At 35.5% G+C, this 18,846-nt stretch overlaps 1 protein-coding gene across 1 annotated transcript in view; it reads left to right on the top strand.

Moving 5' to 3' along the window:
* The first annotated feature begins 217 nt into the window (after nt 1-217).
* The window catches only part of LOC105817916 (chromosome unknown open reading frame, human C1orf141), a 36,397-nt gene continuing 17,768 nt past the window's right edge, over nt 218-18,846 (top strand). The window contains exons 1-4 of the mRNA XM_012653757.1: nt 218-255; nt 5,058-5,149; nt 8,125-8,279; nt 12,401-12,513. Of these exons, the coding sequence (XP_012509211.1) occupies nt 5,075-5,149; nt 8,125-8,279; nt 12,401-12,513 (343 nt within the window). The 5' untranslated portion in view covers nt 218-255; nt 5,058-5,074. The remainder of the gene's footprint in view (nt 256-5,057; nt 5,150-8,124; nt 8,280-12,400; nt 12,514-18,846) is intronic.

Genomic DNA, 18,846 nt, shown 5'->3' with positions numbered 1-18,846 from the left:
TTAATTTGAAAGTGTGAACTATTATAGCAATGGCACCTAACCAGCTTAGCTGCTGTTCCTTCAGTATGATTAATTGCCTGCTAAGTGATATATTAACAATCTTAGATCATTGATCAATTTTTTAATTAAATTTTTTTTATTTTCATAGATTTAAGAGGTACATTTGCAGATTTGTTACATGGACACATTGCACAGTGGTGAAGTCTTGGATTTTTGTGTAACCCTCACCTGATTAGTGTACATAGTATCTATTAGGTAATTTCTCATCCTACACCCCTCTCCCACCCTCTCACCCTCCCCCACTTTGGAGTCTTCGATGTCTCTTATTCTTTCTATGTCTGTATGTCTTCATTATTTAGCTCCCACTTATAAATGACAACATGTGGTATTTGACTTTCTGTTTCTGAGTTATTTCACTTAAGATAATGGACTCCAGTTCCATTCATGTTGCTGCAAAAGAAAGACATGATTTCATTCTTTTTTATGGCTCACTAGTATTCCATGGTGTGTGTATGTGTGTGTGTGTGTGTGTGTGTGTGTGTGTGTGTGTGTACATACCACATTTTCTTTATTCAGTCATCAGTTGATGAACACTTAGGTGGATTGTATTATATATCTTTGTTATTGTGAATGGTGCTATGATAAATATATAAGTGCAGCTATCTTTTTGATAGAATGATTTATTTTCCTTTGGGTAGATACCCAATAGTGGGATTGCTGCATCAAATAGTAGTTCTATTTTTTAGTCCTTTGACAAGCCTCCATACTATTTTCCATAGAGATTATACTACTTTACACTCCCACCAACAATGTTTAAACGTTCCCTTTTCTCTGCATCCTTCCAACATCTATTGTTTTTTGACTTTTTAGTAATGGCCATTCTGACTGGTATAAAATGGTATCACATTGTGGTTTTAGTTTGTATTTCTCTCATGATTAGTGATATTGAACATTTTATCGTATGTTTGTTGGCCATTTGTATGTCTTCTTTTGAAAGCTGTCTGTTCATGTCCTTTGCTTACTTTCTAATGGGGTTATTTATTTTTTTCCCGTTGAGTTGTTTGTGTTCCTTGTAGATTCTGGATATGAGTCCTTTGTCAGATGCATAGCTTGCAAGTATTTTCTCCTATTCTATAGGTTGTCTATTTACTTTTTTAATTATTTATTTTGCTGTGCAGAAGCTTTTTAGTTTAATTAAGTCCCATTTGTCTATTTTGTTTTTGCTGCATTTGCTTTTGAGGTCTTAGTCATAAATTCTTTGCCTAAGCCAATGCCTAGAAGAGTTTCTCCTGGATTTTCTTCTAGAGTTTTTATAGTTTCAGGTCTTATATTTGAGTCTTTAATCCATCTTGAGTTAATTTTTGTATATGGTGAGAGATAGGGGTCCAGTTTCATTCTTCTGCATCTGGCTATCCAATTTTCCCAGCACCATTTATTGAATAGGAAATCCTTAACTCCAGTGTATGTTTTTGTAACTTTTGTCAAAGATAAGTTAGTTGTAGGTATGTGGCTTTATTTCTGGGTTCTCTATTCTGTTCCATTTATCTATGTGTGTATTTTTATACCAGCACCATGCTGTTTTGGTTACTGTAACCTTAGAGTATAATTTGAAGTCAGGAAATGTGATACTTTCAGCTTTGTTCTTTTTGCTTAGGATTGCTTTGGCTATTCAGGCTCTTTTTTGGTTCCATATGAATCTTAGGATTTTTTCCCTAATTCTATGAAAAAGGGTGTTGATATTTTCATAGAAATTACATTGAATCTCTGGATTGCTTTTGGCAATATGGCCATTTGAACAATATTGATTTTTCTGATCCATAAGCATAGGATGTTTTTCCATTTGTTTGTGTCATTTGTGATTTCTTTCATCAGTGTTTTGTAGTTCTCCTTGTAGAGATCTTTAACCTTCCTGGTTAAATATATTCCTAGGTTTTTTTCTTTGCTTTTTTTTTTTTTTTTTTTTGTAGCTATTGTAAATGAGATTGTGGGATTGAGTTCTTTTTTTTTTTTAGACAGAGTCTCGCTTTTGTCGCCCGGGCTAGAGTGAGTGCCGTGGTGTCAGCCTAGCTCACAGCAACCTCAAACTCCTGTGCTCAAGTGATTCTCCTGCCTCAGCCTCCCGAGTAGCTGGGATTACAGGCATGCGCCACCATGCCCAGCTAATTTTTTCTATATATTTTTAGTTGTCCGATTAATTTCTTTCTATTTTTAATAGAGACGGGGTCTCGCTCTTGCTCAGGCTGGTCTCGAACTCCTGAGCTCAAACAATCCGCCCGCCTCGGCCTCCCAGAGAGCTAGGATTACAGGCGTGAGCCACCGCGCCCGGCCAGGATTGAGTTCTTGATTTGGTTCTCAGCTTGGTTGTTATTGGTGTATAAAAATGCTACTGATTTATGTATATTGATTTTGTATCCTGAGACTTCACTGAATTCATTTATCAAATCTAGGAGTCTTTTGGAGGAGTCCTTAGGGTTTTCTAGGTCTTAGATCATATCATCATATCATCATAATTTGACTTTTCTAGGTCTGAGATCATATCATCATAATTTGACTTCCCCTTTTCCGATCTGGATGCCCTTTATTTCTTTCTCTTGCCTGATTGCTCTGGCTAGGATTTCCAGTACTATGTTGAATAGAAGTGGTGAAAGTGGACATCCTCATCTTGTTCCAGTTCTTAGGAGGAATACTTTCAACTTTTCCCCATTCAGTGTGATGCTGTCTGTGAGTTTGTCATATATGGCTTTTGTTATTTTGAGGTATGTTTGTTAAGGGTTTTTATCATGAAGGGATGCTGAATTTTATCAAATGCTTTTTCTGCATCTGTTGAGATGATTGTATTGCTTTTGCTTTTAATTCTGTTGATTTGATGAATCACATTTATTGATTCACATATGTTGAACCAATCTTGCTTCCTTGGAATAAAACCCATTTGATTGTGGTTTATTATCTTTTTGATGTGCTGCTGTATTCTGTTTGTTAGTATTTTGTTGAGGATATTTGCATCTGTGTTTACCAGGGATATTGGTCTGTAGTTATCTTTTAATGTTGTGTCTTTTCCTGCCTTTGGTATCAGGGTGATACTGGCTTCATAGAATGAGTTAGGGAGACAATTTTTTGGAACAGTTTCATTAGGATTGCTACCAGTTCTTCTTTGTATGTCTGGTAAAATTTGGCTGTTAATCTGTCTGGTCCTGGAGGTTTCTTTTTGTTGGGAAATTTTTTTATTACTGATTCAATCTCACTAGTTATTGGTCTGCTCAGGATTTCTGTTTCTGCCTGAATCAATATTGGCAGGTTATATGTTTTTCGTAATTTATCCGTTTGCTTTAGGTTTTCTAGTTTGTGTGCATGGAGATTTTCTTAGTAGTCTTGAACAATCTGTGTATCTTTGTGGTAGCAGTTGTAATGTCTCCTTTTTGGATCTCAATTTCATTTAGTTCTGCTCTGATCTTTATTTCTTTCCTTCTGCTAGCTTTTGCTTTGGCTCATTCTTGTTTTTCTGGTTCCTTGAGATGCCACATTAGGTTGTTAATTTGTTTTTTTGTTTGTTGGGTTTTTTTTTTTTTTTTGAGATGGAGTCTCACTCTGTCACCTGGGCTAGAGTTCTGTGGTGTCAGCCTAGCTCACAGTATCCTCAAAGTCCTTGGCTCAAGCAATTCTCCTGCCTCAGCCTCCCGAGTAGCTGGGACGACAGGCGCACGCTACCACACCTGGCTAATTTTTCTATTTTTAGTAGAGACAGGGTCTCGCTCTTGCTCAGGCTGCTCTCCAACTTCTGAACTCAAGCGATCCTCCCACCTCGGCCTCCCCTAGTGCTAGGATTACAGGTGTGAGCCATCATGCCTAGCCCTAGGTTGTTAATTTGTGATCTTTGTATCTTTTTGATGTAACCATTTAATGCTATAAACTTCCCTTTTGGCACTGCTTTTACTGTATCTCAGAGGTTTTGGTATGTTTTGTCTCTATTTTCATTCATTTAAAAAACTTTTTAAATTTCCATCTTCATTTTGTCATTGACTTAAAGATCATTCAGGAGCAGGTTGTTTAATTTCCATGTATTTGTATAAGTTTGAGAGTTCCTCTTGTAATTGATTTCTAGTTTTATTCCACTGTGTTCTGAGATGGTACTTGATTTCAATTTTTAAAATTTATTGAGACTTGTTTTGTGGATTAACATATGGTCTATTTAGGAAAATATCCCATGTACTGATGAGAAGAATGTATATTTTGCAGTTGTTGGGTTGAATGTTCTGTAAATGTCTGTTAGGTTCATTGGTCTAGAGTCCAATTTAAGTCCAGTGTTTCTTTGTTAATTTTCTATCTTGATGATCTGTCTAGTGCTGTCAGTGGGGTGTTGAAGTCCCCCACTATTATTGTATTGTCTATCTCTTTTCTTAGATTTAGTAGTATTTGTTTATGAATCTGAGTGCTCCAGTGTTGGGTGAATATATATTTAGGAATATTATATCTTCTTGTTGAATTGATCTTTTTATCATTATATAATGACCTTCTTTGTCTTTTTTACTATTGCTGATTTAAAGCCTGTTTTATCTGATATAAGTATAGCTACTCCTGCTTTCTTTTGGTTTCCGTTTATATGGAATATCTTTTTCTACCCCTTTACCTTGATTCTTTAGGAATCTTTGACCATTTTTAATTGAAGCAATTAATTATATAAATGCGAGCTCTTTGCATTAACTTTCATTAAAATTATATCACAACAAAAAGAAAATACATATAAGTGGAGCCACATGGTCTTGCTTTAAGTATGAGTCACATCCGGTTCTCATATGATAATCTTGAACTTTCACCAACTCACTTTTATCATAAATTTAAAAATTCATGGGGTCCACACACAACTGCAAGTTCTGATAATATGACCATCTATTGAAAAAACTTTGGTACATTTAGAATTCTATGATTTATTCTATAATCTATATAATTCTATTGTTTACCTAAAACAATAATATAAAAATGGTCTTTTTAAAAACTTATGCCAAAGTCATTAGTTATATGTTTAAATTTGAATTGATTTCTTCTTCCTCCTTTTAAAATAGGAATTTACTGACTGACAATGGCAGAAAACATCTTAGAGAAGTTAGATGTCCTCAATAAGCAAGCAAAGATAATCTTGGCCAGAAGAGCAAAGGTTGGTAAAGTATAAACTAAAATTCAATTTAATCATTCAAAAGTTAACATTTCAAATATGAATACTTTTTTTAGTTAAGGATACATTCATCTGAAGATATAAACTAATTTGTAAAAAGCAAATAATTATATTAATTGAAAAAAATCATCTAAGTTGATACTATAGAGAATTCATTTAATATATAACTTCTAGATAGCTGCTGTATTAGGTTAAGATATATATCAAACCTGCTTAAGATTAAAAAAATCCTATTCAGCCAAATATTAAATGTGGCTGCTCTTACAGTTCTTACTAATATGTTAAACATCAAAAGTTATTTTGTTGGACTACTAAAAAGAAGAGAACAGGGGCATATTAATGAATTAGGAATAAGTAAAACTTATAGAAATTAAACTAAAAAAGACAAGACTTATAAAATTCAATCAAAATATTAATGAAGAATATAGTTCTCAAAAGCTATATTTTTGGCATAGATGAACAATTTAAATTCTTTTTTTCTTTTTCTTTTTTTTCAGAGACAGAGTCTCACTCTGTCACACAGGCTAGAATTCAGTGGCATGATCATAGTTCACTGCAGCCTCAACTCCTGGGCTCAAGCAATCCTCCTGCCTCAGCCTCCCCAAGTTGCTGGGACTACAGGTGTATGCTGCCACGCCCAGCTTATTTTTCTTACTTTTTATAGAGACAGGTCTCACTTTGTTGCCCAGGCTGGTCTTGAACTCCTGGCCTCAAGTGATCCTTCCTCCTCAGCCTCCCAAGGTGCTGGGTTTACAGGCATGAGCCACCTCAAACAAATTTTAACTGTTGGGGTTTATCTATCCACATCTTCTTTGTGCTCTTACAAAGGTATACATATATGTATATAGTATCTTTGCATATAAATTTACATACATATAAATATTCATAATACAAGTATATATGTATTACTACATATATACATACATATATGACAGTGGATTTTATCTATTTCCCTTTTTTAATGACAAAAATGAGATAATATATAAATCACTTTAGTAATTGATTGTTATTTCTTTAAACTTAAAAAAAAAATAGTTGTAGACTCACAATTCCATGTGCCTTTCACCCAGTTTTCCCCAATTGTGATGCCTTGTATAACTGTGGCACAATATCAAAACCAGGAAATTGACACTGGTATATTACTGTTAACTAGACTGTAGACTATTCAGTGTTCATTATTTTTTAACCTGCATTTATTTGTGTGTGAAGTTTTATGCAATTTTATCCCATTATAGATTTGTGTAACTACCACCACAATCAAGATATAGAACTTTTCCATCTGCTTGCAAAATCTCTCTCTTGCTACCACTTGTGTGTTTTTTTTTTTTTTTCTTTTTTGAGACGGAGTCTTCCTCTGTTGTCCTGAGTAGAGTGCAGTGGCATTTTCATAGCTCACAATGCCTGGCTGAATTTTTCTACATTTTTTTAAGTGGAGATGGGGTCTCGCTCTTGCTCAAGCTGGTAGCAAACTCCTGACTTCAAGTGATCCTCCCACTTCAGCCTCCCAGAGTGCTAAGATTACAGGCATGAGCCACCGTGATGGCCATCTCTTGCTACCTCTTTGTATTTGTAGCCATGCTACCACCCCATTCCCCATCTCTATCCATAGCAATAAATAATCTGTTTTCACTCTCTATAATTTTGTAATTTTGAGAATGTTATGTAAGTGGAATCATTCATTATGTAAGATTTTGAGATCAATTTTTTTCACTAAGCATAATAGACCTTGAGGTCTATCCAGGTTTTTGTATAAATCAATAGCTCTATTGTTATAAATAATATAAAAAATTTATTACGGAATAATATTCTGTCATACGGATATACAGCGTTTCAACCACTCATCCATCGAAAGGCTTTTGGGTTGTTTTCAGGATTTTGCTATTAAAAATAAAGCTGCTTAAAAAAATGAATAAAATGAATAAATGAATAAAATAAAGCTGCTATGAACATTTGCAGACAGATTTTTATGTGAACATAAGTTTCTGTTTCTCTGGGGTGCATGCCCAAGATCGTGATTGCTGGTGCACTCTTTCTCTTAAACTCAGCAAGATCAAGGCGTCAAGGTTTGGTTTGAGTTCCCCCAGATTCACTGGGTTTCCCCTGCCTGCTCCTCAGCCCGGAGACTGCCTCCAGGAAGTAAACTGGGCTCTTGGATAGCTTACCTCATTTGTTTGCTTTCTTTCAGGCATCCAGTCCTGCTCTGTTTTCTAATACCTGAAGACAGTTGTTTTCATATATTTTGTGTGAGTTTCTAGTTGTTTAGAGCAGGAGGTTAATTCCCATAGCACTTAATCCCTCATTGGCAGAAGAAGAAGTTTCCCATATCCTCAGACTTTGCTGTCAAATTTTTCATCTTTTTATTCCTTTGCACTGTGCTTTGAGAGAATTTTTTAGAGAAAACTTTCAGCTCCTTAACTAACCCTTTAGCTACATCCCTTTTCTTCTTCAGTCCATCTGTATAAACATTTTAACAAACTCCGCTTTTGATTGCTTCCTTAACCCTATTTCTGGTTCATGCAACTAGATGAAGATTGGTGTGATTCACCACGTGTGTGGCCGCAGGAAGAGAGCAGGTTGGAGAGACATTCCTGCTGTGGTTCCAATTCCTCTATGTATCAATATTTGCTAAATATATAGATCTTTCCTTAAATTCTGAATTTTGAAGTTAGGAGGGAGCCTTAATAATCCTCTAGTCCTACACCCTCTTTTCAGAAGTGGAAAAAGAATGGGTCAGGTCATATAGCAAAGGCATAAAAAAAGTTGGTGCATGAGGCCCCCAGTTTTCAGTCGGTAATATTTCCCATTATTGCCTGCCACCTAAATTCTATGTGTGTGTGTGTATACGTGCACATGTGTGTGCATAAAGTGAGATTAATTTTTATTCTTTCCACACAGGATTTTCCCTATATGAAAAGTACTCATTTTTTTTTTTTTTTTTCACTTTGGCTTTGCTGCAGAAAAACAGACTTCAGAGTGAAGGAAGAAAAAAGTCTTCGGCTATACCCCTGACATTTGATTTTCAGTCGGAATGTGAAGAGGCTATTGCTACATCCACATCTAAGTCAGTGTCCAAGATCACACAAGACAAATCATGTGGCATTGAATCAAAAAAGTAACTATCATAACCTGAAACTTTCAGTTTGGAGTTTTAAAACATTATATTTGTCTTAGATTATGCAATGTATATTAAATGAAATCTTTGTTATATGGGATATTTTATAATGGTTATGAGTTAGAATATACTAGATTAGCCTTCTGAATATTCCTAGTTTATAAAATATTTATGATGTATAATATTTCACTAACGTAGATGGTAATTACAATTCTGAATTTTTAAAGATAACTGATCAACACATAAGTGCACATATAAGAATAACATCTATTGGATGTTGGGCAGGGGGAGGGGGGAGGGGGAGAAGGGAGGAGGGGACGGGTATTTGCATACACAGAGTGCAGTGCGCACCACCCGAAGGAGGGACATATTTGAAACTCGGACTTTGGGGGGGAGAGGGGGGCAAGGGCAACATACCTTACCTAAACATCTGTACCCCCATAATATGCTGAAATAAAAAAAAAAAAAGAAAGGCTTTTCTTGAGCTCAATGATGTTGCCCCAAATTAATGTCAGGATTTACTTCAAACTTTAACTGATATACTTCAAGAAAATTGTGCCTAGAAAACTAATTAATGCAGTGTCTCCGTGTACTTAGAAGGGATAGCTTAAATATGTCATACATGGTCTTTCACTGGTTTATGTGTGTGTGTAATGCTATATGATTTTTCCAGGCAACATAAATGTAGAGGAGAATGCAGGAAAAAGTACTAAGATGCAGAGTCAATAGAACTTTAAATCAATTGGTTGTTGGTAGTAGTGTGGATACTACCTTTAACTCATTTATTCTGTGTGACAGCCCAATGTGTTAAGTGCATTTTGCAGATGAAAAATGCAAGTCTGGTTGAAGTTAAATAACTTGTCCAAGGTCACAAAGCTAATAAGTGGCAGAGGCTGGATTTAAACATTGGCAGTCTGCCCCCTCCCACAGTGAGAAAGAGGAAAAAGCCGAGTAGACCCTAATAGATCAATGACTTAACAATTCTGATATTTTTCTTCCCCCCCTCCCCATTACAGTTTTCTGCTATTTGGAGACATAAGAGAATTTCTTGCCCTAAATATTGGTGGATCTTTGTAGAATATAGGGTATATATTGCTCTTTTTTATTCAGTTGTGGGATAAAAAGTTACCTGGTCACCAATTCTATGGCAACAGAATAATTGCCACTCAACAACTTATTATATTAACAAAATGAAATCCAGCATAATACTAAATAAATATTATTCCACTATAACTAAGGGGAGTACATTTCAGAAATAAGAAAAAGTACCCTCATTGACCTTTTACTATGGCCTTGACATTTTGTTAATTAGTTTCAAAACTTTATTTTACATAATTTTTATAAAAATCTCATGAAGTAGATATTATCTTTATTTGGCATATGAAGGACTGAGATTCAGAGTATTCATTCTGCAGAAGTTCACATAGAGTCAAGATGTAAAGTAAGGTCTAACTCCAAAACCTATGTTCTTTGGTTCACCATAAGGAAATTCTTATCCGAATATCTCTATATGCTCTTCAAATGTATTTGAAAAATAGCTTAGTAAGATAAGGATAAAATATTACCTCCTTAGCAAGACTATATAGCCAGCATCACCCTTAGAGTGGAACCCGTGACTCATTCTCACTTAAGTTAGAAACAGAACAATGCCCATTCTCACTAGTATACTACACTGTTCTAGAAGTGCTTCCTAATGATATTTAATAAGAACATAAGATAAAAATTTTAATTTTTTCAAAGGAACAGATAAATTATTTTATAAAGATTAAATGATTATTTACTGAATAATCCAAAGAGAATAAACTGAAAACCCATTAGAAATTATAAGATTATAAGAAAGCTTATGCCTGTAATCCCAGCACTTTGGGAGGCGAAGGCAAGAGGATGACTTGAGGCCAGGAGTTCGAGACCAGCCTGAGCAAGGGTGAGACCCTGTCTCTACAAAAAATAGAAAAAGTAGCCGGGCATGGTGGCACATGCCTGTATTCCCAGCTACTCAGGAGGCTGAAACAGGAGGAGCCCTTGAGCCCAGGAGTTTGAGGTTGCAGTGAGCTATGTTGATGCCACTGCACTCCAGTCTGGTCAACAGAGCAAGACTTTGTCTCAAAAAAAAAAAAAAAAAATTATAAGAAAGTTTAATAAAAGTTTATTAAAAAAATTTATGCATTCAACAGATATTTATTAAACATGTACTGTGTGCCAGTCACTGTTCTAGGTGCTGAGAATACAACAGTGAACAAAGCAGACAAATACTCTGCCCTCAGAATTTACATTCTAGGTGGGGAGACAGATGTTATAGTAAACGAAATAAGCAAATGAATATATAATATAAATCCATTAGTGATAAATGCTATAAAGAAAAATATAGTAAATTAAGGGAATTAAGATCCACAGGGATTACTATTTTGGATGGGGGTGGTGAAGGGTGGAAATTCAAGCAGAGGCTTATGAAATACAGGTAAGCCACGTCAACACCTGGGGGAAGACTATTACAGGCAGAGGGAAGAGCAAGTGCCAAGGTCCTTAAATGGAGCTTAAATTTGTTTCCCCAAACCAAACAGCTAGACAGTTTTTTCTGTTCCCTCGTGAAGGTCAGGGGTGAAGGAAGTGTGTAGGGAGAGACCTGGAGGGGCTTTCGGGGGAAGGTCTTCTACTGAGAAACATCAGAACTGGGGGGAAAGTTTCTGTCTGGCAGTGAGAATTTTGAATTTTATTTGCTTCTGATAGGAAACAGTTGAAGGGAAATGATAATCATGTTTATATTTTAGAAGTGTCACTATGGCTATAGCGAGAATAGAATGTCTAGGACAAGAGTAATAGTAGGGAGAGTAAACAGAAGATGTCTAGAGACACAGAGAAGTATTTCAGGCCAGGTGCAGGTGGCTCACGCCTGTCATCCCAGCATTTTGGGAGGATGAGGCATGAGGATCACTTGAGGCCAGGAGTTCAAGACCAGCCTGGGCAACATAACGAGACTCCTGTCTCTACAGAAAATTTTTAAAAATTAGCCGGGCATGGTGGCACACATCTGTAGTCCCAGCTACTCCAGAGGCTAAGGCAGGTGGATCGCTTGAGCCTAGGGGTTCGAGGCTGCAGTGAGCTATTATCACACCACTGCACTCCAGCCTGAGCAACAGAGGAAAGAGGGAGATTCTGTCTCTTAAAAAAGCAAAGCAGTAGTAGTAGTAGGGCTCTTGGACTAGGCTGGAAGTAAACAGGAAAGAAGTGGTTGGATTTGGGATATATTTCAAAGAAAGACCCAGTGATATCTGCTGATAGATTGGGAGTGGGAAATACGAGAAAGAGACATCAAAGATGTCTGCAAATTTTTTAGTCTAAACCTCTGATTGAATGGAGATGGGCAAGCCTGGGTGAGGAGCAGATCAGGAAGTGGGTGGAATCAATAATTTAGTTTTGAATATGTTAAGTTTGAAGTACCTATAATACAGCTAAGTGCAGGAGTCATGTAGGCAGTTGGATATATAAAGCCGGGGTTCAGGAAAGAGTTTGGGGTCTGGACTATAAATCTGGAGACATCAGCCTACGGATATTGAAAGGTGCAGAGCTGGATGACATCAACTAAGGGTGAGTATCTCAGGCCTGAGGACTGAGTCATGGGTTGCTTTAGCATTTAGAGTTCAGAAATCTCACTATTTAAATAACACTAATAACTTTCTTACATACCATTAATAGCCAGTTAAAGAATTTACAGGAGGAAAATTCCTGTTTACCATAAATAAATGCTGTGATCATTTCTGTTATCTGAACTGTCCCTAACTCCATGCCCAACCACTCTGATTCAGGTCTGGTAATGTCCCCAATATCTCATTGAACTAATTTCCAGCATACTTTTCTGAAAGATTAATTAGCATGTGAATTATAATTTCCCGGATCACCCTCAATCCTATCACAACAGCTTCCTGTCCCCCTCTACTTCAAATGATTCTCACTAATATTTTCAGCTCCTACTCAACCAGTCCCAATCTTTTACACCTTGTGCTATAATAGTATTAATACAACTTCTAAATCTATATAACTGGGACTTCACCACATTTATTTTTTAGATTTGTTTTATAAATTTTCTGATTATTTTAATTAAGATTCGTTTTTATTTCTTCTAGGTATAATTCTTTCAAATGTGAGCCTGAACCTATAAAGAGTGACATCAAAAAGTCAAATTTAAGACCACACTTTGTTCAAAGAAATATAAGAAAGCAAGAAAGTAAGCCAATAGGTAATGCTTTGTGTAATAATATATTTACTTCTCCTTTGATTTATTAATGTGTGTTAAAAGTTCTTGATAATTTAATGTCTGTTGGAAGCATTTGCATGAACTATAAAGAAGAAATTTACTAAGAAGACATGTTAAATATCATAACGAACAATTTATATAATTCACAAAATAAAGATATATTTTTATGTTTATAGGGTTATTTTTTCCTAGAAAGAAAATCTTTGAGTTTCCTTTAAGCTCAACTCTATGAATTTCCTTGTTATTGTTTTTTTTTAAAATCATGTATGAACAGCTTGCTTAATAGAAACTTAATTTCGGGATTAGAAATTAATGTATCTATGAGCTAGGAACCAGCATTACAGATTCTCAGTGATTTGGAGTGTTTTGTGTCACCTTACTTTTCTTTCTCTGGCGTTATCAAACAGTCATCCAGTTGCATTATTCTCACCAGCCTCCCTGACTGAGGCTCCTAGAGTCCGCATTGCCCCGTATCGCCTCATTTCTCTGTTATGCTCCGTAATCTAATTTCTCAAAAGATTTGTTTACACGTGCTGTTGTGTCTATGGTTTACTTTTATAATGTCATAGTTCCTTATTATCTTTGAATGTGTGCTGGACACTATTTGGAAAATTATTTACAGGAACAATTTGAGAACTAGGATGATGGTACCTTACTCCAGAGAGCATTTTTACTGTTTAAGCCGGGTATCTAGAGGCAGTACTTGTCCAAACATATCTTAACCCAGGTTCAAGGCTTTGATTTCCCTGGAACACTCAGGTGGCAAAAACATTGGCCTCAAGGCTACATGCAAGCTTACCTATTCTGGTTTACTCCTACCCTTTGCATCCCAGGTGAAATGCATGTGTGTTGGTGGAGGAGAGGGGAGAGAAGGGGAAGACATATCAAATATCCTATCTTTGGACCTTTGGTCAGTTTTTGATTTTTGTATTTTTGTCTACCTCAACCCACGAAGCTTCCAAAACCCGACCTTACTTTCGCATCACAAATACCCTCAGGGCAAATGTGGCTTTGCATGCTGGGCTTACATGTTTGAGTTCTTACCTTCTCCTAGATTTAGGACCAGAAGTCCCTTGTCATCCTTTATCTCTATGATACTCTTTGGATTTTTAAAAATACCTTGCTCAGCCTTTTCAGATGCGTTCAACAGGGCAGCTGGTACTATTAATACTTTCATGGCTCTCCATAATGGTAGCAGAAATCTCTAGTCAATTTTTTTCCTAAAGTCATAGTGATCTTTTTAAAGTAGAACGATTATCTCCTGATTAAGTGTCTTCAGTGGCTTCTCACTGCACTTAGTACGAAACTTGTACTCCTTACAAAGATCCTGTGTGTGTGACCTTTTGCCTACGTATTCAACTTCATCCCCTGGCCCTTGACCTTCATTTAAACTACATTTTCACTAGCCTTTTTTCAGTACAACTGTCAGATTGCCTCAGAGAAATATGCTTTCCCCTGTGTCTAAACACACTGACACTCGTATTCACACAGCTTACTCCTCATTTGCAAGTTTCAGTTCAATGTCATCTGCTCAAAGAGGCCTCCTCTGACTACCCTGTCAAAATTATACCTTCTCTGTGGTTCTTCCTCACGAAAATTATTTGTCACAGCATATATTTCAATCTATAATTATTCACTCCTTTGCTTTTTCACTTGTTTATTTTCTATTACTATTACTAAAATGTATGCATCATGTCACGAGACTCACAATTCCAGAGCCTCACATATGGAAGGTGACCAACAAATATCTGTGGATGGAAGGATTACCAGACTCCATATTAAGTTTGTTACATGTATTATCTCATTTAATCCTCACAGCATTTCTATAAGTACTATTGTTACCAATTAACAAATAAGGAAAATAAGATTCAGGGAGGTTAACTAGCTTTCCAAAACTACATAACTTACAAAATAGGTGGGATTTGGACACAGGCTATCTAAATCCAAAGTCTGCATGTTTGATGCCTACACTATACTTACTTTAAGAAATTCCATTATATCAGGGGTCCCCAACCTGTGGTGAGTTGTATAACTATTGCATTATATATTACAATGTAATAATAATAGAAATAAAGCGCACGGTAAATGTAATGTGCTTGAATCATCCCGAAACCATCCTCCCCGCCCCCAGTGTGTAGAAAATTGTCTTCCATGAAAATGGTCCCTGGTGCCAAAAAGGTTGGGGACTGCTGCATTCGATGAAAATTCAGATTAATAAAACTCATAATTGGGGATGGGAGAATGCAGGTTGAGGGGAATATTTTTCTTTTCACAAGAATTAACCAAAAGATTCCTTTGAATAACACATATGATTCTTTTTTTTTTTTTTTGAGACAGAATCTCACTCTGTCACCCAGTATAGAGTGCCCTGGCATCAGCCTAGCTCACAGCAACCTCCAACTCCTGGGCTTAGGCAATCCTCTTGCCTCAGTCTCCCGAGTAGCTGGAACTACAGGCACACCACAACACTCGACTAATTTTTGTATTTTCAGTAGAGACGGGTCTCACTCTTGCTCAGGCTGATCTTGAACTCCTAAACTCAAGTGATCCTCCCGCCTCAGCCTCCCAGAGTGCTAGGATTACAGGCATGAGCCACCGCGCCTGGCCGAATAACACATGTGATTCTATTTTGTTTAGAAATCCATTATTTTCCAAGAAGATACAGCTTTATTATATAATAGCAAATAATTGAAAGTTATATTCTGTTAATAGAAATTCACTTTTAAAGCAAATTATTCTAGATTAGATTTAGCTCTAAAAATGGAAACACAATGCGTATATAATCAAGATTATTAAACTAGATTTCTGAAAAGTTTATTACCAGTGGAGAAGATGGTTTATGGGGTTTAATTAAAAGTAGTTGAATAGTATGCAAATGTTATTTATGTTCGGATTTGTTTCCTTAGAGCCAGTAGAAGAAAATCTAAAATCAAGATCTATTAGACCTTTTCTTTATCTTAAGGATACAGCTGAGGTAGGTTTAATTTGTATACTTGACAATTACTTAATACAAATTCAAATTAGCCCAAAAAATTTAAGTATGTTTCTACAAATCCCAAATTCAAGTGAATTTTAAGATGCAAAATGATGACTTTTAAAGAAATTTCATCTCTGATAGTATGTAAAACTTTATGTATGGGGACAGTAGAGAACACAATATATTCTTTGCTGGAGATATTTCAGTACAGTAGAAATTATTTATTGAACATGATAAGGACTACCAGTTATCATAAAATCAGTTAAGACAGGACATCATAAAAAACTATATATGCATAACAAACATTTTACTTTAATTTATAATATAAAGATTTATATGTGTTTGTTAATCTTTTAATGTGTAGCCAAGACCACTGTTTTGAGCATGCTATAGTTAATCAAATTATATAATTACAATAGCAACTACCATAAACAGGTTTAAAACTGACACTATTGACTGTGATAATCACTTGAGCAGAGGTTCATGGGCATGTTGAAAAGTAATTGACTATCCTTGGGCATTGCGGGTGTGTTGGACATCATTCTGTAGGTTTTATCCAGGGAACTAGAGAGTTAAATTAATCCAGAGACTCAGCAAGGGAAAGCCACTTAAGAGAGTCTATTAGGTATTAATTTATTTGTTAATCCAGATTATTGCTAATATAGAGAAAGAAATATGAAGAAATACATACTTAGGTCTATAATTAATAGCTGTAACAATTTTGTTGCATATTCCTGTATTTTATAATTTTAAAAAATATTAACAGAATTCACTGTCCAGATTACTAGTTTTATCCTCATCTAAATGGCTTATTTAGATTCATATTCAATAAAAGTCTCCCAAGAAATATACATGCTAACATCATAATCATTTTACTCCTCATAATAAATTTACTAGGATGTTATAAAAAACATGTAACATTTTAATTAAAAAATGAAAATATTCGTGTGATCTTAAAAATTAAAGAAAGGCTAATAAGAAGATAGAGCCCTTCCATCCTATGCTCACTTTTCTAATTTCCTCTTTTCAGAGGCAACCATGTTTAACCTTTTTGAGTTTCAATTCCTTTTATGATTAACTCCATCTTTCTAAAGAATGAGTTTCTATTGCCAATTTTAATTTATCAACTCTAAATACTAGTTACTGAATAACCAATAAAAAGATGGTGAATTAGCTTATTTACGCTACTCCACATCTTACCTCTTGCTCCTCTTTCCTCTTCTGGATCTTTGATAGTCCCTTCTTTTGTTTCTTCTATTGTTAACTTTTGTGACCTGAAACAATATGCCTAAATTTTCTTTTCTTTTCCAGCATCTTTGATCACTAACTCCTGATTCCCTTTTAAATAAGATGAAGATTTTTAGAAGTCCTATCCTTTCTTCCCACTCTGCACCACACCTTCTTTTCTAGGTCAACTATATTTACTTTTACATTTTGTAGGTCAATGATTATATTCAGCTTTGCAGCTCTGATTAAGCCTTTATGTTTTATTTATAGGCTAATCCTAAAACTCCACAATGCTATTAACATCATTTATATTATGATATTATAAATAATCATTATAGAACAAAGTAACGTGCTAGGATTATCTTTCTCTTTTTTTTTTTTTTTGAGACAGAGTCTCACTCTGTTGCCCTGGCTAGAGTGAGTGCCGTGGCGTCAGACTAGCTCACAGCAACCTCAAACTCCTGGGCTCAAGCGATCCTCCTGCCTCAGCCTCCCGAGTAGCTGGTACTACAGGCATGCACCACCATGCCCGGCTAATTTTTTCTATATATTTCTAGTTGTCCAATTAATTTCTTTCTAATTTTTTTTTAGTAGAGACGGGATCTCGCTCTTGCTCAGGCTGGTTTCGAACTCCTGAGCTCAAACAATCCGCCCGCCTCGGCCTCCCAAAGAGCTAGGATTACAGGCGTGAGCCACCGCGCCGGGCCTATCTTTCTCTTAAATGGGTGCAATACAACAATAGGCTCTCTTTTCTTATTCTCTATTAGTTACTCAAAAATAATGCCACATCTCAGTTTCCCTCATATTTAGACCTTAACTGTCTTTTACACTTTTGTGATTTTTTTTTACTGAAGTTTCTAGTTGCCTTTCTTTTTTCTTGTGTAGAATGATGATAATAGTAGCAAATATATATAATGCTTATGTTGTCAAGCACTATTCAAAGAAAACTTACACCCTCAACAATCCAAGGAAGTAAATACTATCATCCCTATTTTATAGATAAGAAAGGAGGCACAAAGAAGATAAACAACTTGCCTGGAATCAAATAATGCATAATAGAACCAGGAAGAACCCAGAAGTCTAATTCATTCTCTTTCCCACTAAGATATGCAGCCTCCAAAAAAGAGGCATGTAACTTTATTACCATATGTGAATATGATCAAGTTTTTACCCATTCTCTTTATTGAGTGGAATCAATTCCAGTCTTCTTGGAGGAATTGTTCATGAAGCTCAGTGACTTCTTGTTCTAAATTTGACCCATTACTTTCAAGCCTGCCCTGCAGTTATCACCTGGGTCATTCCACTCCTGATTCAGTTCCCCAGGTTCTAGTATCCCATATCTTCTTATTTGTTTTGGGATTTCATCTTTATTTTTCTAGAATACATCTCCAAAAAACCTCCCTAGAAATGGTACATTGATATCTGAGAGCATTACTTATTTTTCCCATATACTTCATTGATAATTTGGCTGAGTAAAATTAGAGTTTCAACATGACTTTTCTCTAGCCTTTGAAGACATTGTTCCATTATCCTATATAATTTAACATTGCTGTGAAAAGTTCTTAATCTTTATAAGTGAATTTTTTTTCTGGAAACTTTTAGGAACTTCTCTTTATCCACATTGCTCTTAAATGTCTTGAGGATGTGCCTAGATGTGTTAATTTTGCTTCAATTTATTCTGTTCAATGCTTAGTGGATCCTCCTTTAAAGCCAAATGTCTTTCTTTAATCCTAAAAATGTCTTTTATTTCTTTGCCAATTTTCTGTCCACTATTTTTTCTTTTCTCTAATGATCAGATATGAAATTTCTTGGATTGATTCTCTATATTGTTTTCTCTTTTTTGTCTCTTTGCCTTTTATTATAGGAAATTTCTTCAACTTTTTCTTCCAGTCCTTTTATTTCATTTTTGTTCAGCAATCATATTTTAAATTTCCAATGTTTCTTTCTTATTCTTGGTGGTTATTTTTTTCTCCCACTGAATCCTGTCACATTTGTTCTCAAAACTTTCTGAAGATATTGGAGTTCATTTTCTTAAGTTCTTTTCCTGTTCCTTAAATCATCTGTTTCCTCTGGTATTGGTGTTCTTTTTGTTTATCATGTATCTTTTTTTT

Source organism: Propithecus coquereli, unplaced genomic scaffold (genome assembly GCF_000956105.1).
Source record: "Propithecus coquereli isolate 6110/MARCELLA unplaced genomic scaffold, Pcoq_1.0 Scaffold427, whole genome shotgun sequence".
Lineage (NCBI taxonomy): Eukaryota > Metazoa > Chordata > Mammalia > Primates > Indriidae > Propithecus > Propithecus coquereli.
Note: the sequence above shows the minus strand (reverse complement) of the source record. Positions and strands in the feature narration are given on the sequence as shown.